At 51.9% G+C, this 23,234-nt stretch overlaps 1 protein-coding gene and 1 long non-coding RNA gene across 8 annotated transcripts in view; one reads left to right on the forward strand and one right to left on the reverse strand.

Annotated features, from left to right (window-relative positions):
- C2H4orf50 (chromosome 2 C4orf50 homolog) overlaps nt 1-23,234 on the reverse strand; it is a 113,684-nt gene that overhangs the window by 56,103 nt on the left and 34,347 nt on the right. For 5 of the 7 annotated variants that reach the window (XM_072806565.1, XM_072806577.1, XM_072806555.1 and 2 more), the window contains 5 exons: nt 20,952-21,008; nt 17,648-17,830; nt 10,553-10,601; nt 8,518-8,642; nt 799-3,824 (listed from right to left, as the gene is read on the reverse strand). In XM_072806565.1, coding sequence (XP_072662666.1) covers nt 3,576-3,824; nt 8,518-8,642; nt 10,553-10,601; nt 17,648-17,830; nt 20,952-21,008 — 663 coding nt within the window. In that variant the 3' untranslated portion in view covers nt 799-3,575. Of the gene's footprint in view, nt 1-798; nt 3,825-8,517; nt 8,643-10,552; nt 10,602-17,647; nt 17,831-20,951; nt 21,009-23,234 lie in introns of those variants that run through there. The other 2 variants (XM_072806568.1, XM_072806583.1) reach the window with 2 other exon arrangements.
- On the forward strand, nt 3,214-10,835 carry LOC140621514 (uncharacterized). The gene is made up of 3 exons (XR_012021257.1): nt 3,214-3,330; nt 9,897-10,002; nt 10,577-10,835. It is a non-coding gene; the product is annotated as an uncharacterized lncRNA (long non-coding RNA).

The following is a 23,234-nucleotide window of genomic DNA, read 5'->3' on the forward strand; positions in this document are numbered from 1 at the left end:
AACAGTGCAGCGTGCCTCCGTCAGGGCATCTATGCGGCCGCCTGTGTGCTACCGCGGACAATCCATCAGCATCTCTGGAAGCATTCAGAAAAAACTGGGGCCTATTTGTGCAGAAGGGAACTGGGGAAAGGAAGAAACTTGCACTGTGCACACACTTCTGTGCCTTCCAAATTTTGAAGAATGAAAACGTCTTACTCATACTAACAAGTATAAGTAAACAAGAAGTCACAATAGGATAGCAAAAAAGGCAGCACCTTCTTTCCAGCACCTTCCAGCCCAGGATTACAGAAACACAAGTATGCCCACCCTGTTTCCCACCCCTGATCCCACCCCAGACCTTTGCACAAGTGGTTGTCCTGGTCTGCCTGTCCTTCCTCCCTGGCTGATGGCTGCTCATCTCCAGGACCCATCGTAGTTGACACTTCCTCCAGGAAGTCCTCACTGACTGTTGGCTGGTTAGCCACAGCTTTGTGCCCCAGGACCCTGTGTTCCCCCCACGGCACCTGGCCCATGGCATCATGCACATCTGTCCACCAGGAGCCTGGAGCATGGGAACCTGGAATGAGAACCCCCTGCCCCAGCAGTTGCCCAGGGAAGTATCTGCTGAGCAGAACCTCTGCCACTCGAGCAAAATGCCTCCCAGGAGAGCAGGACAATGAATCAGGCAGCGGGGAGACACACTGCACTTAACATTTCCTGCTGCTTGGCCACGGGCCAGGCCAACCCTCTCATCTGATTTGCTTAAAAGCCCCAGGTGGGGCCCTTTTGCAGTAGTGAGGGGCGGGGGGTGTGCATTACCTTGCTTGGGTTCGGGGCTTCCCCTCAGCAGAGCCTCGCCAGGCGATCCATAGAAGGCCACCGTTGTTGCTTGCTGACAGCCCATCTGACAAATGGTTTTCTGTCTCGGCAGCCTGGGCTGATCCATCCGGCTGCTCCCCAGAGGCCTCAGGCCACTCACAGTGGTGTTCCCGGGATGACACCAGCTCCTGCATGCCGAGTTCCTGTCTGACCCCGCTCAGTCACCCGAGCAGGTACAGCCTCCACGCCCAGGGGGACTGACCAGACTAGGCCCTGGACACATTGGGGCCACCCGGAATAGGGGGGCAGCCCTGTCCAAAGGCTGGGGTCTATGGTTGAGGTGAAGAAAATGCCAGAGTCCTCCATCTGCCAACACAAAAGCGCCATCAAGGAATCACAGCACAAAGCAACGACTAAGCTTGAGGTGCCCAGAAGTGCCAGCCCCAGGCAGGAACTCGTGGCTGGGTTAAGAAGTGGTTTCTGGCTTCAGAACATGATTTATGACAGCATCACCATGTATGCTGCAAAGGTTGCCTTGGCTTCCCGTAATGGACTTCCCCAGCTACCTCTTCCACCGAGGCCCCGAATATGAGCAGAAGGTGGGGGAGGAAGGGGAGCTCTCCAGTGATAGAACGCAGAGCACCCGGACCTGGTGGGAGCATCCTGGAGACCAGGCACGGCCTCCAGGCATCTGGCGGCTGGGCAGTGCGGTGCAGCTGGCTGTGTCCTGGCTTCCCCTGGGTGTAAACTCTCTTCATCATATTCCCAAAGCTCCGAGCTGATGGTGGCCTTGGCCCAAAATAAAGGTGGGAAAAGTGCCAAAGGAGGAGGTGACACACTGTTAGCGACCAGCTCTGCAGGACGCCGTGCTGCTGGAGATCCCCAGGGGGTGGGGGGGGGGGGGTTTGACTCGCAGTGATCTTACAATAGTGTTTTCCAACACTGGGGTTCCTTGAGCGCTGATGTTGGGGCCACAGAGCTGCCAGGAGGTCCCGGAGGTTAGACACTGACCACATGTTCTCTGTTCCTGCTTCCCAGCGCCTCGCCGAGGACCTGGCCCGCACGGGACCGTTACCACTGGATGCTAACTGAACAAATGGATGGTGTGATGACCCATCGCACAGCCCCTTGGGCTAATCAAGATGGTAGCAGCTCAGTGTACCAACACTTGCCTGATAGCCCTGCTTTTCTTACAAATCAGTGCCCACACCTCCAGCGTCCCTCAAAATAAGTCCATTTGTTTCTGTCACTGCAATGTGATTAGGTATATAAGATGTCAACATTATGGGAAGCTAGGTGAAGGGGTGTATGGGAACTCTCTGCACTTTTCAACCTCAGAGTTAAACTACATTAAAATAAAATCTGCGGGCTTTGACTGCTGCCCCGGGTGCCCTAGGTTTCTTGCCCTGGAACTTCCTTGTCCCTAAGTGACAAGAGCTTCCAGGAAGCTCCAGCTCCAGCCCTGGAAAGGTAATCCAGACCTTTCCCTCAAACTCTCACCAGCTCTTTCTAAAGACAGAAACGAAGTCTCTGACTGGTGAACCCGGGGACACGATCTGGGCATATGTATTTCAAGCTCCCTTGATTCTCTTGTTGGGTAGACTGCCCTCAGGATGGATGCATTTTCCTTCTACCCCTGAGTCCTATGCCTGGGTCAGGGCATGGGTCCTGTTCTCGGGGGAAAGGGAGAGGTGCTGGACGAGATGAGGCGGTAACCCCTTGCAGCTGGCTTGGCAAGGAGCTGCTTTGCACACTTCTCCTTCGGTGACACATCCAAAGTTCAGTTTCATGCCTTAAAGACTTGCACCTGCTGTTCCCATTGACTGTAACACCCTTACCCACCTCACCCAGCTGTACACTTCACTGGGTTTAGGGGCTCTGCTCAGCCCTTCCCTCCTGAATGACATCCATTCTCCAGAAGGAGCCCTTCCCTTCATCTTGCATCTCATGGCACACTTAACCATGGGCTGCACAGTGCTCAGTTCATCCAGGTGTCCCCCGTTGCCATGTGAGCTCCTGGGGTGAGAACCAAAGCTGGCTCACCTCCCTCACCCTCACATTGTATTTCCTGGCATTCATTGCATGTCAGCAAGTGTAAGTTGAAGGAATGGGCTTATTAGAAAGTTCTGATTGGTTGTAATGTTTTAAAATGTAAAATATATAATTACTTAAGTCAAGCATTTCATGTAGTAGACAAAAATCTTTTAAAACATGGGGAAGAGCCCTGAGGCCAGGAGCATAACAAAACGGGTCTCTATGGCTGACCATGTTAGGAGCTATCAGACCAGTGTGGGGCTTCCCCAACCCCTGCGCTGTTGGCATTTGAGGCTGGATAATCTTTGTTGTAGAATGCTGTCTTGTGCATTGTGACATGTTTAACAGCATCCCTGGCCCCTACCCATTAGAAGCCAGGAGCACTACCTCATTGTGATGACAAAAATGTCTCTGGACATTGCCAAATTTCTCCCTGGTTAGGAAAAATCATGCCCAGCTGAGAACCATTGGACCCATCACTCAATAGGTTTTGGTACAGTAAGTATTCTCTTTGCTGCCTTGACATTAGCCAAAGCCAAAGCCCTCAGAATGTGCAAGCAGAGTCCAGTATTTCTCCCAAGCTCTGACAACCAACACAGAGCTCTGAGCCAGAGGCAAAACCACTTGCCACTGAATGAGGGCTTTGATTGCTACCAATTTCTTAAAGCAGTGTCTGAAGGTTCTGCTTCAAATATTTATGGAGTCTATGAAATGGCCCCAGAGCGTGAGTGGTTCCATTAAATTTATAACTCCAGCGGTGATTTATTGACCTGCGAATTGCTGCAAATGCTTTGTCTAAGCTCTTTGTGGAGAGCCAGGATCCTCGCAGGACTCAGGAGCTCAGGGGGTGGCGGGAGGCCATCAGCTCGGAGGAGGATGGGACAGGATGGTCCGCCTTCTTCTCGCCAGGATTGTGCAGAGAGTGCTGTCTCCACGGTGGCGGTAGCCGGGCACGCTCCAGGAGCAGGCGTCAGCCCTGAGGGCAGGGGAAGCTGGAGGCAAGAGCAGAATCAAATGGTCTTTGCTTCTATTTGTTCATAAAAGCCCCCCGATCCCACATTTATCCAGGGAGGAGACGGCAATGATAAGGAACACTTATTGAGCACTTCCCGTACCCCACGCCAGGGCTCCTCCTTCATTGCTCAGTTCCTTCTATTACACTTCAATGAGGCGTACAACGTCATCGTGGTGCCACGGGTGGGGAGCTGGGGATGGGGGCGGCTCCCACCACATCATCCAGTAAGTGTCTGCCAAGATAATTGCTGATGGGTGTCCCTATAGAGCAAGTGTCCGCTCGACAGTTTCTTGTTCGCAGGGTTGAGAGATGGTGACCATCCCATCAAAAGGAAATCGGTGTTAACTGGACGCCGACCTCATGCCCAGCACTGCCCATGGCTCTTGTCAACGAGCTGGTTGACCTGTCTCCACGGAATCCTCCCACCAGGTGGTCATCAGGCCCGCACGACGGATGAGCAACCCGGAGACTGTTTCGCAGACTCTAAACAGCTTACTTAAATCTATGTAGCTCTGAAGCGACCAGCTCGATGCCCAAACCCAAGCCCACCCGACCTCAAAACCCCTTTCTGGAGCTCCACCAGGGGCTACTGTATGGTGCCAGCCCTCCTCGCCCAGCATCCCGCATTTAGCATGCACCTTCCCTACAAATGACAGGGAGGGAGGACCATTGTGCTCAGCAGTGTGAGTCCCACTTACGTCCCTGCTCAGTCCTCTGGGAGGGTGACTAGCGGGTCTGTGCTTCACCAGTCAGACAGAGTCAGGTGGAGCAAGCTTCTCCAGTGACCCCAGGGGCAATAATGCACGCTCACTGCCCTCTCAGCACCACCCAAGGAGGATGGCTGAGAAAGGCAGAGCAAGACAGGAAAGGCGGGGACGGTCACCGAGCACTGCCCTGTGTGCCCCGCCTAGACCAGCCCCTCCCCCGGGGTGCTCCCCACCCAGCAGCACAGGCAGGCAGACACACATGCAGGTCCCACCGCAGAGATGGAGCTGGAAGAGAGGCCCACACAGCTGCCAGGGGAGCACCCAAGAGGGAAGTACCCACAGCACACTCATGAGCAGGAAGGCTTCCTGGGGGAGGCAGTGTCTGAGCCAGACTTTTTGGGAAGGAGCAGGATTCTGAGGCGTTAAAAGCTGAAGGTAGAGAAATGCACACATAGAATGCAAACAGCGACTTAAGGAATCTGGACTTGTCATATTGACAATAATAGTTTAAACCCTATGAAAGCACAGACTTTGTAGGAAGGGGGAGTAGAATATTTCATACGGTTCAACCTACAGCGACAGTGGACATTTATTGAGCCTCTCTGCTGTGCCAGGTATCACGCTAAGCAATTTATACACATTGATTCATTCAGTCTGTAACCCAAAGAGGCAACAATATTATTATCTCATTACACAGATGAAGAAGGAGGCTCAGAGAGGTTAAGTGACTTGCTGATGGCCACACAGCTAATAGGAAGCAAAGTCAAGATTCAAGCCCAGGCCGCATGACCCTTGAGCCTGCCCTGTTCACTACTACAGTCGGCTGTTAAAACAGGACAGATGAAGGGTCTTCTGTGACAGAGTGACATGATCAAGGTGATGTGACATAGGGACAAATATTTCTTCGATCACTGAAGATTTACCAGCCTTCTCAGGATATTTTTGTGTATTTTTAGGCTTCCCCCTGCTTTGTTTTCTCTCTAAGCTCAACCATAAAATAATAGAATTGTAACATATGACAAATTTTGTTACTATCCTTCAAAAAGGACCTCATTTTGCTGATAGGTCACTGATCCCCTGGAGCAGTTATCGAACAAACTCATTTCACCCCAGGAATCCCTTACCCTGAGCCAGCCAGGATCGACGGCTTGCAATCTGTTTTTCCGCAAGGCAGAGGGCTCTGTTCCTTGATGTCCTTTACAACAGAGCTGGACCAAGACTGGGCAGGGGTGTGACGGTGCAGTGCTGGGGGCTGGGAATGAGGTGCCATGTGACCCTCTAGAGAAAGAGCTCACCAGCCCCCCCTAATTATTCATGAAGGCCTCCCTCCGCCAGGTGCTGGGTAAAGCCTGGGAACAGAGATATCGACAGTGACATTCTATCATCTTGCTGCAGAGGTGCAAGACATCCTGTGGACTTGAAATTACATCCACTTGAGGAAGGGTTTTGATCCAGTGGCATTCTACATGTGTGGCCATGATTTGGAAAGTTAAAGAACAATCGAGAAATTCAGAGCCCTAGGAGTGTGAAGGTGCTCTTTTAGTTCATTCATTCATTCCATTTCTGTTCTAACCACCCCCTCAAGAGGGTTACTCTCGGTTTCTGGCCAGCACCACCTACATGACACCTCTGAGGGGTTTTTCCTCACACTGAGCTCCAGACTGGGCTGCACAGGAGGCAGGAGGGACTGCTCCCATTCCTCCGGTGAAGGCCTTGCATGACCTGGCCACTGAGCTGCCACCGCCGCAGCTCCAGAGCCAGGCTGCCTGGGGTGGACCCTAGCTCTGCCGCTTACTAACTGTATGACCCGGAGCTGGTGGTTTACCTCCTCTGCTCCTCACCTTTTCTCATAGGAAAGGAGCTAATGCTGATACCTACTTTGAAGGCCCCTCGTGAGAATGGGAAAGTCAGTGTATTGCACATAGCAAGCAAGCATCGAAGAAGCAGGAGTGGGGGTTTTCTTTTCCCATTGTTCTCATCCACATCATCACTGGGATCCCCTAGACTCCACACTACACCTTCTAACTTTGTGCCACAGTCACGTTCAACTGCCTGTGGTTCCCCAACCCTGGGGGAGCACTCACCCCTCTGTCTCTACAGGCATCACTCTCTTTGTCTAGGATGCCTCCCGCCTGCTTGTGATAAGCCAGGCCAAAGATCAAAAGTCAGAGGGAATTTTACTAGATAAAGACCAGAGCTGGAAGAAAGTTCTCCTTGCTAGGGAATAAACCTGTAGACGAGGAATGTAAAATGAAAGTCATCAGTCAAGACAAAAAAAAAAAAAAGGTTTAAGAAGGTCAGTAGCAACAGCTAGCATTTATTGAACACCTCTCTTGTACTCAGTAGAATAGAAAGTACCTTACGTGTATGATTTTGTGAAACAGCCCCAACAATTCCAAGAGGGAAATATTATCTCTGGGTTTTATTTATATATTTTTAAAAGATTTTATTTATTTATTTGAGGGAGAGAGAAAGCACAAGTGGGGTGGGGGAGGAGAAGAGGGAGAGGAAGAAGCAGACTCCCAGCTGAGCAGGGAGCCTGATGAGGACTTGATCCCAGGACCCCAGGATCACGACCTGAGCTGAAGGCAAATGTTTAACTGACTGAGCCACCCAGGTGCCCCTGTCTCCAAGCTTTAGATAAAAAATTTTATATAACCATGGAGACAGGAGAGAAGCCACAGGAATAATAGGTAGAAAGAAACCAACTACAGGCTGAGATAAAATGCTAAGAATAAGATCAGTTGCCTCCTGAGCATCCCTCTTGTCCAGACACATATTCAGCCCGGCTTCCCTGGTTTTGCGCTCCTACTAGCCGCAGGCGCTATTATCCTATGTTACAGATGAAGAGGTGGAGACATAGACACGTTAAATAATCTGCCGAACATCACACAGAATCACAGCTGGAACTTGAACTTAGGCCTCTCAGGCTCTACTTCTCCTGGGTCTAATGGGTTTTCTCTGGGAAAAGAAAGGGCTGCTCTGGCTCCAACTGATTAGGATGTTTTGGACCAAACCTCCAGTAAGTACTAGAAAAGCAGGACGGAATAGAACACAGTGTCTATTTAAACCATCCAAGAGCCTCCAAGATGGTCAGGATCTGAGGTACTAAAACTGGAAACAGGAGACATGCCGGGAGTAGTTGGCGCAGCCATGGAAGCTGTATTTCCCTCCAGGTGAGGGCAGGGCAGGTGGCAGTGGAGGGGTGGAAGGATAAGCAGAGCTTTTGAGAGACTCATGGATTGACAAGGGCCAAGGACGGAAGACACTGATAAACACTATAGGCTTCTGGTCGAGACCCCTAAAGGCTATGCCCGTGAGTAAGAGTGAACAGGAAGGGATGCCTGAGTGGCTCAGTTGGTTAAGCAACTGCCTTCAGCTCAGGTTATGATCCAATGGTCCTGGGATCAAGTCCTGCATCAGGCTCCCTGCTCAGCGGGGAGTCAGCTTCTCCCTCTCCCTCTGCCCCTCCCTGGATCATGCTCGCTTGCTCGCTCTCTCTTAAAAATAAATAAAATATTTTTATAAAACAGAGCAAACAGGAAAGAAAGCAGACCTCACAAATACTGAAACTCATCTCTGAACCAGGTATGATGTAAGGAATGGTCTGCCCTGGCCTTGCTCCTTGTCATAAGCAAAAGGAAGCCCTCTCTGGATGAAGAACCTCAAATTATGTCTGTAGGTTTTCACATGTGATGTCCAGCACTCAATGAAAAATAACCAGACACAGAACACAGGACTTGACCAAATATACAAATTAAAAAATAGATAATAGACAGAGACTAGGAGAGGTTTCTGTAGGGCTGGGTATTTTCCAGTTCTCAACCTGGTGACAACTTTTTGGGTATCATTCCATGATAATTCATTGATCTGTACACTTACAAGTGGTGTCTTTTCCCACATGTGTGTCATGCTTTTAATGAAAAAAACATCTAAGAAATTAGATGACTGATGTCTTCTCACCTTCGGAGAATCCAGTCGAGCCATCTGTGCTGGCCACTCAGCCTCAGGAACAGGCCGGGATTCTGAATGCAAAGGTCTTTGGATGCTGACACTGTCCGTTTTGAGATTCAGGAGGGATTTCTGAGCTAGAAAAGAGTATTCTCAGTCAGGCCTCAACCCAGAAATCTATTCCAAAAATCAAAACAGAGCCTTAGAATAACCTTTACCAGTCTCTGCCATTCCAAGATCCCCATGTCCCCTGATGGAGTCCCTCTCAGGTGCCCTCAAATCCTTGATGGTCCCATCATTGTCGTGAGTATCCTAGAAAACTGCCTGTCTGCCTTAGCTTTCCCTCACCAGCTGCCAGCTCATTCAACACGGGGACCACCACATCTGCAAAATCCGACCCATTTTTGCAAACCCTGCAACACCTACCTCAGCTCTGGTACATGGCAGCCTTCCAGAAATATTGACTGAACAAGCAACTCAATCAGTCTAGCATTTCCTTCCTTTAAAGTTGAGGAAGCTGAGCCCAGAGAAGGAAGGACACTTGTACAAATCAGTGGCATACGCAGGACCAAGTGGAATTTATAACCTTCCAACCGTGAAAGCAGATGCCAACTCAGACTGCAAGGAGAGGAGAGGAACGTACAGGAGGACAGGCCCAGCCTGACCAGATAAAGACAGAGGAAAGATTTCTCTTTTGGGGTCAGGCACTAGACACTCCTGAGAAAGGTCCTCTCAGCCTCCTTTAGAAGATAAGACTCTGGGGCTCAGAGAGGTTAATTAACTCATCCAAGATTACACAGCTGGTAAGTACAGAATCCTGTAATAAGGATTGCTAGATGAGGGACCCCTGGGTGGCTCAGCAGTGGAGCATCTGCCTTTGGCTCAGGGCATGATCCCGGGGTCTGGGGATCAAGTCCCGCATCGGGCTCCCCGAGGGGAGCCTGCTTCTCCCTCTGCCTATGTCTCTGCCCCTGTGTTTCTCATGAATAAATAAATAAAATCTTCTTAAAAAAAAAAAAAAGAATTGTTGGATGAGCAGATCTCAAGAACAGTTCGGTCACCTAAAAGCAACACCCCCATGCATTCTCCATGTTTCTATTGAGCCCCTGATATGAACATAACCCTAAAGGATCCTTAGAAGCCTCCCTTCCCCCACACTGAGAGCCTGCTGCACTTCACCGTGAAAATTCTGCCCTCCTGGGTGCATCTTCATTTCCTTTTTTATAATAAAAATAACAGAGCAAAAGCCATCACCCCCTATTACCATCTTTCTAAGTAACCACTGGAAGAACCTGAGTTTACCTGCTAGAGTGAGCTGTCAATCACCCAGATGTGCTTATATAGCTTTATCACTATAATCAGCCCACACATTCCATTCCCTATCTTTTCAGAACTTAAGAGAATATCATCATTCCTATGGTTTCACATGGTGCTTAGCAGCATGATTCTAGTGACCAACATCTCATCGAATCTATGGGTTATTTAACAATGTTGGAGGTACGCACCCTCACTTTCAGCCCCCACCACCAGTTTTTCATTATTAGAAATGCCCTGGCAAGTCCATTGAACTTCTCCACACAGAGAATTATTTACTTAGGATGAATTTCCAGGAGTAAAACCACAGGGCTGAGGAGTTCAGCTGCTTCTGCAAAGACAGTAGTTTTCCTACTGTGTTCTGCTTATGCTGGGAAGCGAGAAGGCAGGGGGTGGGGGGAGAAAGCGGGGTCCCATTCCTCACAGCCTGCGCTTGACCCTGGCCCACCTGTCAGGTCGTCCTGCTGGTTTGGACCGTGTCTGAGCACACAGATATTCCTTTATTTTATTTTTAAAAATATTTTATTTATTTATTCATGAAAGACAGAGAGAGAGAGAGAGAGAGAGAGAGGCAGAGACACAGGCAGAGGGAGAAGCAGGCTCCGTGCAGGGAGACTGATGTGGGACTTGATCCCGGGTCTCCAGGATTAGGCCCTGGGCTGAAGGTGGCGCTAAACTGTTGAGCCACCCGGGCTGCCCTACACAGATATTCCTAATTGAATATTGCACTGACCTCCTACGACTCCTGCCTTCTCAGACTCGACATCCAGGTGGTGGCTGGTCTGGAAGAAAAGACACCTCAGCACTTATTCTGCATGGCCCAGGAGTAAAAGCCTCACGCAGGTGGCTGCGATTGGAATGAAGCAGGCCCCCCGCCCCTCCCTGCAGACAGCACATTCTCTGGTCAATCCACCCATCCCTCCTCTGCCCACGACCCACCAAGGAGGAGGCTTTGCTCTTAGGGAATACAGGTGAAGAAAACGATTGCATTTCCTTTTCCCAAATTAAATCTCCAAACTGAGCTTGTGATTAATGTGTTTTAGAAACTGCTGTTAAAAGTGGAAAAATTGAGGGCAGCTGGATGGCAGGGTTTCCAGGGGGAATAGTCTTTCTCCAAGGAGGTCCTGCTGACACCTTGCAAGAGCCAATTGCTGAGCTGTGCCTGGGGTCCCTGGCTCATCACCCGGTAATTTGGGTCATGCTGGGAGCCGAGTCCCCCGCACCACCCCATCTGCTGGGTGGGTATTCTCCTGGATCCCATGACTGCACAGGGTCCGCAAGAGGTGGTGTGGCAATGGCACCTCAGCTGCTCAGACTGGCAGCCCCCAGTCGGTTCAATAAGAGCAGTGCTGACCTTCAAAGCAGGTCAGATTCCAGCCCAGCAGCCCAGACCTCACTTCCTCATGGAAGATTCCGGTGGGGCAGGGGCTCTGTGTGCGGTATCGCTGGGATACCTCCCTCCCCCAGCACCGTGTGCACAAGTATTGGCATCAGCTGGCCCCTGCCTGAAGGCCCCGACACACGCTCTCTCTCTTTCTTTGATGAACTTCCAGGTGTATGTCATGACCTAATTCAGATGTCCCCTCCTGGATGAGGTCTTCCCTGACTTCACCGGGGAGAGTTCAGCCACCTGCCTCTCACATAGCTCCTCCATGCTGTGCTGTGACATCTGGGCCATTTGTCCCCTCTAAAATGGATTGACGAATCCAGGGCTAATGCACAGGGGCACCGATTATGGCCTGACCGCAATCCACACCACTCTTACTGGAGCCTTTGGCACTAGGCTCACTGCCTCTTCTCCACCAAGCTCTTAGCCTGCTGCACTTATATCCCCCCGGACGATGCGTGCATTCTAGTACCGTCACCATTCACACCCCCGTGTCCTCCCTCCTGGAGGTCTCCAGGCCTAGGGCACCTTCGCTCTGTCCTTCCAGCTATTACTACCCCCCTATATCCTTCCAGGCCTGGTGTGTATGCCTCCTCCTGCAGGAAGCCTAGTCCCCATCAAATCCCTCCTCTCTGCTCCCTGCCAGTGCTCCAAATGCACCCGGCTTAGAGTTAGTCTCATTCGATGCAGACTCCTTTAACATGAGAACGAGGTTTCCTTGACCTTCCTATCCAGAGCAGCCTCGGATCCATTCGACTGGCTTCCAGGTGGCACTGCATTCGGCACGTGATCGAGGTTCTAGAGATCCTCCTCTGCTTTCTGCTCCTCATTTATCATACCAGCCTGGAGGGGCTCAGAGCCAGGCGCTTGCAGGCTGAATCCTGCCACTTCCTGATTCCAAGGTCGTGGCCAAGTTAGTGGAACTCCCTGAGCCCTGTCCTGTCCATCTGTAGAATGGGCATACTAGTCTGTTCCTGACATGGTTTTGTCGGGATACAATGAGAATGGATGCCTACTGGACGCTCCACACAGGGTAACAGACAAAGATTCACCCTACATTCTCTGCCCACACTGTCACCCCCACCCCACCTCTCTCTTCATGTAAACTTTTGGGTGGGAGAATATTCTAAACTTCGTAAAAGGCAAAAGCTAAATAGAAAATAATTGCCTGGATCCTTGGAGGCCCAGGTTTGGGGTCGTTGATTTTAATGAATTAGGGGAGTTTAGGGCTCCGAGTCAGTCTCTCTGCTTCTTTTTAAGATGAGATTCTATTTCTGAAGGCCCATATATAGACGTCGTTGACAATACCCAGAGGAAAGCAAGCCTTTTTCAGGAGGTGGAGAGAAGAAGAAAAAAGCAAGGCAAGAGGAAGAGAAATTAGCAGCTCCCTTGCTGGGGCATCTGCATCTTCCCAAGGCCGTGGTCCAGGGGACTCTCCACTGCTGGCACCCCAAGCCCTGGCCTCCCCTTGGGACCACAGAACTGGGATTCTGCTTAAAGGGACCGCATTGCTCTGTGAGCATCTGCAGGTGACAGTTCTGTGCTGGACATTTGAAGAGGTCTTGCTCGAACTTAGAGCCCTACAGAGGGACTGCAAGGTCCCTGGCCCTAGAGCACAGGGAGGTGAATGGTGAGTGCTATGGTCTTAGGATGGCAATCCCTCAGGGTCTTGGGTGTCTTCATCTGCCAAGTAAACATGTGCTTAGAGTCCCAGGAACTGCAGGGCGCCCGGCAGGGCCAACTCATCAACTCTCTGATGGGACTTTCTATTTGTTGAGCTGACCTTGGGCCAGAACCTGGGGGAGGTGGTTCAGGCTTGGGTGGGAGGGCATGGCACCACCCTAACCAAGGCCATGTCCCAGGTGAGCCCTGGCACCCCTTCTCTACCTCTTCTTTGGCACCTGGGCATCTGCCTCTGAGGAGGAGATAATACCTGAGTATAAACAACAAAGAAAAGTGTCTCATTCTTGGCTTCAGAATGTCAACATTCTGAATGTCAACAGCCTAGGTCCTGGTAGAAGCCAGAAAAAATAGGTGTCCTGGGACTGGGGGTGTGGGGGTAGTGAGAGGTCCCTGAGAGGGTGTTTTGAGCCCCACCCACTTAAACCGAGTTTGGGGTGTGTGTGTGGAATTGAGAGTCCCCTGAGAGATTTTAGGAATCCAAAGAAGGGAAGCCTTTTTTGGCAAGGAGACCTCCCCTTGCTCCCATCTCCAGATAAAGACAGGGAGGTGCCAAGACCCCAGTGTTCCCCACTATAAGATCATGGGAAAGCTGGCCGCGCTGGCCACCAGGAATTCCTCCTGCTTTAGAACCGATGCCTGAGCTGCAGAGAACTAAGCAGAGCTGCAGGAAAGACACCAGGGCCCGTCCAAGGCCTAAGACGTCAAGGGCAGGACAGCGGGTCAGTGGACGCCAGCACAGCAGATGGGAGGTCCCCACCCCATCCCCGTGTCTGTCCTGGTCCCTCAGTGCCATGCACTGAATGTCTGGGCTTCCCCAGAATTCATATCCCGCGATCCTAACCCCCATGTGATGGTATTCAGAGGGCATCAGGTCATGAGGAGGGAGCCCTCAGGATGGGATTAGTGCCCTTATAACAAGAGACACCTGGCCTCTCTCTCCATCACATGAGGACACAGCGAGAAGGCAGTCGTCTGCAGCCAGGAGGGGGCCCCTGAAGGTACCTACTGACCCGAATGACCTGCTCCAGGCGTGAGCACCCTCTCCAAGGCGGGAGTGTAGATGGTCATAGCCCTGCACCCCAGCCTGCCAACCCCAGGTGTGACCCTGACCAGCCCTTTGACTGCTCCAAGCCTCAGTTTGGGCTTTGGGGGGATGAAGTGAGCTAATCCATGGAGAATGCTGGCCCAGGGGAAGGGCTGAGCCTCGACCATCATCACCACTTCCAGTGAATAAATGAACGGTGGACTATCCGATTGGATCCCAGCCCAGTCCACACCTCGTACCCCTCGGATGCCTGTGGTCAGTGTGGGTCTCCTCCCAAGGGCAGGGGCCAGACAACCGGAGCCCCCAGGGTCCAGGCCCTCCCAGGGATGTTTCTGCAAGGCGTCACCTGGTACATACGGCACCCCCGCTGCCCAGCCACAGTGTATCCTCTGCTCTGGCACATGCCACCCTGAGCTCACCAGTGTCTCCCCAGCCAGCTGGGCAGCACTCCCAGGCTGCAAGCCTGAGTCCAAAGCCTCCATTGGGAATTCCATCTGTATCCTCTGAAATGAGAGTCAGAGCCCATAAAACCCACCTCCTGCCCAGCTGCCAGCAGGAGGAGCTGCCACCACCCTCACACTGGCCCCTGGGGCTCTGCTTGGCTGCCTGGCCCTTGGTCCTCACAGCCCAAGTCATCCGCTGTTGAACTAACAGAGCTGCTATGCACAGCCCGGCCTGGCTCTCACACCTGCTGGATCTGCCTTCCCGAAGCCCAGGGATGACCTCTCCCACACCAGCTCTAGTCCCCACTCACTACAAGTGACCTCCCATCCACTGCAGTCTCCCACCACTGCTCCCTTCAGCACCCGGCCCTCTGGCCAGCCTGGAGCTCCCTTGCTTTCTTAGACACGTCACTGCCTTATAGCTGCCCACTGGGGGCTGGCCTTCTGGCAGCAAGAGGGCCCGATTCAATGAGGACCTGGGATGCGCCAGACCCTATGCTGCTGCTCTGATTCCCAACAGGCTACATGCACCCACTACACCCCCCTTCCCACAGGCCCGTGATGGCAATGGCTGGGCACAGAAGCCACCCCGCCAGGATCAAACCCCAGCTGGGCTCAGGCAAGCAGCTTCACGCAGAGAAAGCCGAGCTGGAAAGCTACTCACAGATATGTCTTCAAGCAAGACTTGTAGCTTCTGAGCCTCGGGCTTCTCAACTGGGGAAGAGATGATGATGCACCTTCCCCGAGAGCGGACCTCTGGAGTGAGCTCTGTAAAGCACGTGGGAAAGCCCCCGTGCGCTCTAAGGGGTACATGGAAGTGTCCCCTCCTGAGGCCACAGAGCTACGCACTGGTGGAGCTCCCCGATGCCAGGGCGCACCCTCTTGAAAACTGCCCACAAGAGGACCAAGTTCCTACCCTGTGGGACCCCCTGTACGGCGTGCTTAGCGGATTATCGGTCTTCACGTCAACTCTGCTATGTAGGCTGTACTGTTCCCATTTTACAGATGAGGCTCAGAGCACGTCAGAGTCTTCTTGCCCAAAGACATGCACATAGTCAGTCTCCCTCCTGTTTCTGCTTCTTTCACGACACTCACTATGACTTGTGATTATCCACTCCGTGGGGGCTTGCACATTTGGTCTGTCCCCTTCACCCTTTCTACCCAGCGCTCGGCACCAGGCCTGGGTCATGGCCGTAGGTGCTCAATAAGTACGTAGCATGCAATGGGAGAGCTGAGATTTTGTGGTCTGTACAGGGAACAGTAAGGCATCGCCCCCGATCATGAACATGGGGGTGTTCCTGGAGAGCGGAATTATAAAGTAATGCAAAATGAGTCAGGGCAGGGACGCCTGTGTGGCTCAGCGGTTGAGCACCTGCCTTCGGCCCAGGGCGTGATCCTGGAGTCCCAGGATCGAGTCCCGCATTGGGCTCCCTGCATGGAGCCTGCTTCTCCCTCTGCCTAGGTCTTTGTGTCTCTCATGAATAAATAAATAAAATCTTTAAAAAAAAAAAGATTCAGGGCAGGCTCAAAGCCACCTGAAAACAGTAGAAGCTTATAACTGGCCCAGCGGGAGGCACATCCAGGTCCAGGAGCAATCCTTACAGGAAATGAATGAATCAGGCTCCGTTAATTCTCCCCGTTCTCATCTCGGCCTCCAAAATGTTTAGTGATTAACAAATGAACAAAGGCATGAATGAATGAACTTGACTTTCCAGACAACTCCACCCTTCGGGGAAGGATGTGCTGACATGTTTTTCATCCATCCATCCCATATGTCAGCCCACACATGGTTCTAGTTCTCATAAGAAATTGATAAAGTCGCGTTCCGGTTTATACATCTGTCCCTGTGCATTTGGTCATTGTAAGTCAGCCTCTCCAACATTTCAGCTCTAGTTTCAGAGCAGCCCTTGGAGGCAGGGGCTCTCCCTGCTGTGATGCCCGCTCAGCACACAGCCCGCCGGCCCTTCCCTGTGACACCTACTGCATCGCACACCCTGGATATGCAGACATGGTGCCAAGCACCTCAACAAGCTGCTGACCTCTTTCTTCAGCTCTATGCTGGCTCTGAAGAGGCGTGAACCATTCACGCAAAGAGATGAGCACTGGACTGGGAGTCTGGGACTCTGGATTCAAATTCTGGCTCTGAACCAAGTCACCATGTGGCCCTGAGCAGACCCTCTGGCCTCCAGGTCTCCACCTCCTGGGACCAGGGGACCTCTGACAGTTGTGGGGGAACAGAAGGGACACAGAAGGCCGGCCTTGCTGAGCTGGGCTGGGAAGGGCCGAGGAGCGGAGGAACAGAGCTGGCCCTAAGCTGCCGAGTGAGCATGTGGAAAACAGCCTGCTGCGTCCACAGCAGGAGCTGCATCTCGCCCTCACACCATCAGGAGCTGCGTTTGGTGGGGGTATTGCTGGCTGGTCCCCCGTGTGTGGGGTTGGGGGCAGCCTCAGCCAGGCACCCTCATACCACGAGCATAGACCCTGGGGCTGCTGTTCACAGCCAGACCTGGGGTGAGAACACGTACCCAAGACCGTCCACACTGCCTGGGGGCTGTGTGACCTCGAGTGAGCCTCCCAACCTCTCTGGGCCTGTTTCCTCTTTGGATGACAGTGAGGAGAGGAGATCCTCATGCCATTAGTTCCTGATTCCATTCATTCAACAAATATTCCCTGAACAGCTTCTCCGTGCCTGGCACTAGGGAGACAGAGATGGCTACGGAGCTGCTCTGGCCCCAACAGAGAGGTGCCCACAAAGCTCCCGCAGCAGCAGGGGAGGATCCCTCTGACGTGCCACGGAGGACAGAGGATGTGCTACCTCTGTGGTCCCTGGGAGTCAGGGAACGCTGCCTGGACAAGGTCACATGGGAACGGTGTCCAGAAGTGTGGGTAGGAGGCTGCGGGACAGGCAAGAATCCTGCCAGAGGAAGTGGTGCGTGCTAAGGCCCTGAGGCACATGTGAAAGAACCATCTGTGAAACAAATGTCACGGTGCTTGTAGGACCCGGAACTAACAGTGTGTGTGTGTGTGTGTGTGTGTGTGTGTGTCCTGCACTGTGTCGTGAACACTTGGAGGGGAAGCATGCCCGCCCGGATCGCCTTCCTGCACCAGCCAGGACACGGTGCCAGCACAGAGCAGGGGTCTTGGGCATATCCTGAGTGGGGTCAGCGGACAGAGGGAGGGAGGGACAGTTCAGGTCAGGCAGGGGGACAGGAAGCCCGTGTGCCCACGGCTCCCCCAGGAAGAGGGACAGCGCAAGCCCATGGAAACTACCTCTGGGAGCCCCGGAGCCAGGAAGGTGGCCGTGTACTCGGCCAGTGCCACGTCATCGACCATGCTCTGCGCCGTCTCAGAGAGCAGGTGATTCGCCAGCCCATGTCTACGCAGTTCCTGCAGTAGGTGTGTGATCAGGTGGTTCCTCTCCCGGCACTTCTGAACCAGGGAAGCCAGCTTGGCCTGACAGGGCGGGAGCGGAGACACAGCAGGTGGGTCCGTGGATGGAGGGCACCCTCGGGGGCTAGATGGCTGAGCGGGGCTCTGGGCAGTGGGTTCCTGCTCTGCGTCCCCCAGCACTGCCTTCACTCAGCCCCCTCCCTGCACCCAGAAGCCAGAACCAGCTTTGAAAACAAGTAGCTGGGGGATCCCTGGGTGGCGCAGTGGTTTAGCGCCTGCCTTTGGCCCAGGGCGCGATCCTGGAGACCCGGGATCGAATCCCACGTCAGGCTCCCAGTGCATGGAGCCTGCTTCTCCCTCTGCCTGTGTCTCTGCCTCTCTCTCTCTCTCTCTGTGACTATCATAAATAAATAAAAATTAAAAAAAAAAAAAAGAAAACAAGTAGCTGGGGCCCCTGGGTGGCTCAGTGGTTGAGCATCTGCCTTTGGCTCAGGTCATGATCCTGGGTCCTGGGATCAAGTTCCGCATCAGGCTCTTCTCAGGGAACCTGCTTCTCCCCTAGCCTGTGTCTCTGCCTCTCTGTGTTTCTCGTGAATGAATAAATAAAATCAAAGAAAGAAAGAAAAGAAAGAAGGAAAGAAGGAAAGAAAGAAAGAAAAAAAGAAAGAAAGAAAGAAAGAGAAAGAGAAAGAAAGAAAGAGAAAGAAAGAAAGAGAAAGAAAGAAAGAAAGAAAGAAAGAAAGAAAGAAAGAAAGAAAGAAAGAAAGAAAGAAAGAAAACAAGTAGCCACACTGCTGCACGTCCCCAGGGACTCTGGATACGGGGCCCAGGATCAGAGGTCAAGAGTGTGGACTCCACCACTGACCAGCTCTGTGACCAAGCTCCCCTCTACACCTCCACTTGCTCATCTGCACAGTGGACGTTGTTAAGGGCACCAGGATAAAAGGCGTTGGTGTCCCTCTGTGCCCGGCTCCCAGTTTCCTTCTATCCTGACGGATCATTTTTATATTTGTGGGTCTGTCTCCCGTACAGCCTGAGAACTCCTCAGGTCAAAGCTGACACTGTCCTGGACCCCTGCACCATCACTGTGCCACCACTGGGCACAGCATGACCCTGGGGAGGGATCTGTTACCTGAATGGTATGAGTGAGCAACCCTCCCACCATGAAATGACCTCCCACGTCTGTGCATGTCGGGAGGGGGTGACAGACTCTCATCATTCAAGGGTGGCCCCGGGCGAGTCCCCTTCCCTCCTGGTGTGCCCTTCTGCTCCACCAGAGGAGGGGGTGAGGATCCCTCCTGCCAGGGCTTCCTGCCCAGCCCAACCCAGAGGCGGGGGAGCATCCCCTAGGCAGTGGTGCTTGGGTGCCCAGTCCTGGCAGGCAGTCAGGGCAGGAGGGCGGTTTGACTCAGAGGCTGGGCTCTCAGCGCACTTAGGTGGGGCTCTCCAGGTCCCTTGGATCACACCACCCCAAAACATCAGGGCCTCATGCATTCAGCCAGCATCAGTTGAACATTGTATGTGCAGCTCCCCACAGGGGGGGCAGTTCTCTCCCCACAGAGAAGGAGGCCTTGTTGATGGTGACGGTGACTCTACCGGGCCCTTCATGCACCTGACCTCCTGGAGGGACAGCGTGGCTGAGGGGAGGCTTTGGCATCAGACAGAGCTGGGTTCAAGTCATGGCTCTGCTACCGAGTAGCTCTGTGTGACCATGGGTAGGTCACTTCCTCCGTGAGCCTCAGTTTCCCCATCTGTCAAGTGGGGCTCATGCTCCCCCTTCCTGACATGTTGCTTGTGGACCTTAGAACAAAATTTGTGTGGAGGATCTGGCATATGGCAGGCTTTGTAGTTTACAGGAGATTATGGTCCTGTCCTCCTTTAAGTAAAGGTACAAGGAATTGACAAAAACAAGAGTGCAGAGCTTGGAAGCTTCGCGTTTTCATAGGACGTTACAGTTTATGTTTCCACCGCCGATGTCCATGCAGTGTCGGAACAAGCTGTGATGGGAATGACTGACGCTTCAAGTCAGCCGTAGACCTGAGCCTCGGACAGACATGGGAACTCTGGGCGGGAGAGGGGCTCTAGGGATCGCAGGGCTCATGCTTCTAACTTAACATCTAAGGAAGCTGAGGCCCCTCGGGATACTGAATGGCCCAGTCATTAAGCACCTGCCTTCGCCTCAGGTCATGATCCCAGAGTCCCAGGATTGAGCCCAGAATTGGCATTGGGCTCCCTGCTCAGCGGGGAGCCCCTCACCCCTCACCCGGCTTGTGCTCTCTCTCACTCTCTCTCTCAAATAAATAAATAAAATTTAAAAACAACAACAACAAAAAACAAAACAAATGGAAACCAAGGCCCCAGAGCGGGTAAGGTCAGTGAGTTAGTGGGGCCCATGGCCCCCTCTACACCTTGCCCAGGGAGGGACTGGACAGGAAGGGCAGGCCCTCTAGGTCCACTTCCCAAATCCAGGTGCCATGTCTGAGGTGAAATGTGTCATCTCAAAGAAAGTACACGTCTGAATGGCAAAGGATATTTGGGCCTGTAATGCCACTTCTGGGAGTCTGGCCTAAAGAGATCTCTGGCTATGTAGGGGAAAGCTTTCTAATAAAAAATGTGCATCCCGGGTTTTTTGTTTTTTTTTTTTTTTTTTTTGCTTTGTTTTGTTTTGTTTTTTTTTTTTAAAGATTTTATCTATTTATTTATGAGAGACCCAGAGAGAGGCAGAGACACAGGCAGAGGGAGAAGCAGGCTCCCCGCAGGGAGCTGGAAGCGGGACTTGATCCCAGGACCCCAGGCTCACGCCCTGAACCGGAGGCAGATGCTCAACCGCTGAGCCACCCAGGCGTCCCCATCAGGGTGTTCATATACAAGATGCAATAGATGGAAGGAGGGGGCAGGACGGGCAGCTGACCTGACAGAGCAAGGGCACTTCTGGGCTATTCTTGGGGAGGAAAAGCAGGACATGGACATGTAGGGGTGGTGGGATCTCAGACACACACGTAATACTCTGGAAGAAAATACGTGAAAACGCTAGATTCAAATGGGAATTTGGGATGCAATTGCTCTTCTTCCCAAGTTTTTTTTTTTTTTTTTAAATAATAAAGATGGACTACGTGTAGAATAGGGAAAACGCGAGCTCTAGTTGTTCGAAAGAGACATTTCACATTGATCTCACGGACCTTACCTTCAAAGGAGCCACAGCGAAATTTGCCTCCTGTTGCTTTTTCCGAAGTTCATGCAGCTGAAAGAGAATCAACGTGTCTGACAAAGCTGGGCCCCCGGTCACAGCCCTGGTCACAGCCAGCGCCTCCCCAGGCGAGTGGGCTCAGAGGGGTTGGCTCCAGGGCCCTTTTCCCACAGGGGGTGCTCAGGGGGGAACAGGGGCCTTCCCCATCCCTGGCTGAGCAACACCAGGGGAGGAAGGATGCTCTGAGCACAAAGAATGAGCTGCTGGACTGCAGCTGTGGGGCCCGCTCTCTTGCCTCTTGCCTCAGGAAGGACCCCCCCTGCGGAGTTTTTTTAAGTGCTGTGTGAAACCTCTGGGGAATCCAAGCCAGACACCCTGGCTCCTAACCCTGGCTCAGCCACTCACTAGAACTTGCCCTTGTGCAAATCACTTCTCTTTCTGCCTCAGTCTTCTCATCTGCAAAGTGGCGGTAATATTAGTGTCCACCCAGTTAGCAGAGGATTATAGTGAGGACTCTGTGAATTGTTTTCCTATAAAGTGCTCTGAAGGTCCAGTTAACGCTCCTCGAATGTGAACCCTTGTTGCTATCTGGCAGAGGCACCAGGCATGTGCATGTGAGTAAAGCCACCCTGGACCTTCCAGCCGAGCCCCACATGCAGCTCCACACCAGCGGGTCATCCCCGTTGATGCTTTGTGGAGCACGGCTCCCCAGCCCAGTCCTGCCTGAATTGCTGACCCTAGAATAGGACGGCCGTTCTAGGAATACTTCTTCACTCTCATTTCCTCTGTTATCAGTACAAGAAAGCTACACCAACAAAAATCCTCCTTCCTCCTCCCCATCTCTTCTGATCTCTAACACAGGTTTCACCCTACATCTTCACAATCGAAAGCCTACACATGTTTACACACCGACGAAACTGCACTATTTGAATGTTTTTACATCTTGGTTTTGTCATTAAATTTACAATCGTGGTGTTGTTTCTATGCCAATACATATAAACTGATCACGTCCTTTTAAAATCTTGTATATTTCAGCAGGAGGCTGAAATATAATGTTTCACCGATTCTTTACGAAAATGTATATTGTTTCTTTGCTTTCTGAACAAGGCTTCGACGCACGTTCCTATACAGCTATTTTGGCATACCTTTCTGAATGTATTCAAAGTGTAAAATGCTAGCTCCAAGCAGACTGTCTTCTATTCAAAAGGCACTCAATAATATTTGCAGGCTTGGATTCAAACTTCTCTCTGCTTCGGTTTAGGAAACAGCACGAATGTGTTGCTGCGCCCTGAGTGCCGGGGCATTTGCAACGAAAAAGTGAATGAGGAGAACGTGAAAAGACAACAGATGGGAGAAAATATTTGGCAGCCACATACCTAATATGGGATTCGTATCTAGAATGCATATAGACTCTTCCCTCTTGAAAACAAAGAAATAAACCACCCAGTTGCAAATGGACAAAGAAATGAATGGTCATTTCTCCAAAGGAAGATAGATAAATGGCCAGTAAGCACATGAAAAGATGCTCAATACCATCAGCCACCAGGGAAAAGCAAACCAAACCCCACAGATCTCCCAACTTCATGTTCACTGAGATGGTTATCTCTAGTCGGTAGTGGATGTTGGCAAGCTCATGGAGAGGTTGGGGCCTCTGTCCAAGCCGGTGGGAATGGAGAACGGAGCTATCGGAGACTGGCCTTCATGTAACTATGGTTGATATGCTCCCTTATTATATTACAAGAATTTCATCAGAGAATGGAAACCTATAAAAAAAGAACCAAATGGCAAGCTGTGGGAATTGCCTAGCTGGCTCAGTTGGTTAAGTGTCTGACTCTTGATTTTGGCTCAGGTCATGATCTCAGGGTCGTGAGACTGAGCCGCACATTGGGCTCCATGTCAGCAAGGAGTCTGCTTGAGATTCTCTCTCTCTCCCTCTGCTTCACTCCACCCCCACTTATGTTCTCACTTGCTCTCAATCTAAAAAAAAAAAAAAAAGTAAAATAAAATGAAAATGAAAAAAGAACCAAATGGAGGGATGCGTGGGTGGCTCATGGCTCAGTCAGTGAAGGATCTACCTTTGGCTCATGTCGTGATCTGGGGGTCCTGGGATAAGGCCCTGCATGGGGCTCTCTGCTCAGTGGGGAGCCTGCTTCTCCCTCTCCCTTTGTCCCTGCCCCTACTTGTGTGTGTGTTCTTTCTCTCTCTCTCTTGCTCTCTCTCTCTCTAATAAGTAAATAAAATCTCTTTAAAAAAGAGCCAAGTGGAAATTCTAGGACTGCA

Source organism: Canis lupus, chromosome 2 (genome assembly GCF_048164855.1).
Source record: "Canis lupus baileyi chromosome 2, mCanLup2.hap1, whole genome shotgun sequence".
NCBI classification, from domain to species: domain Eukaryota; kingdom Metazoa; phylum Chordata; class Mammalia; order Carnivora; family Canidae; genus Canis; species Canis lupus.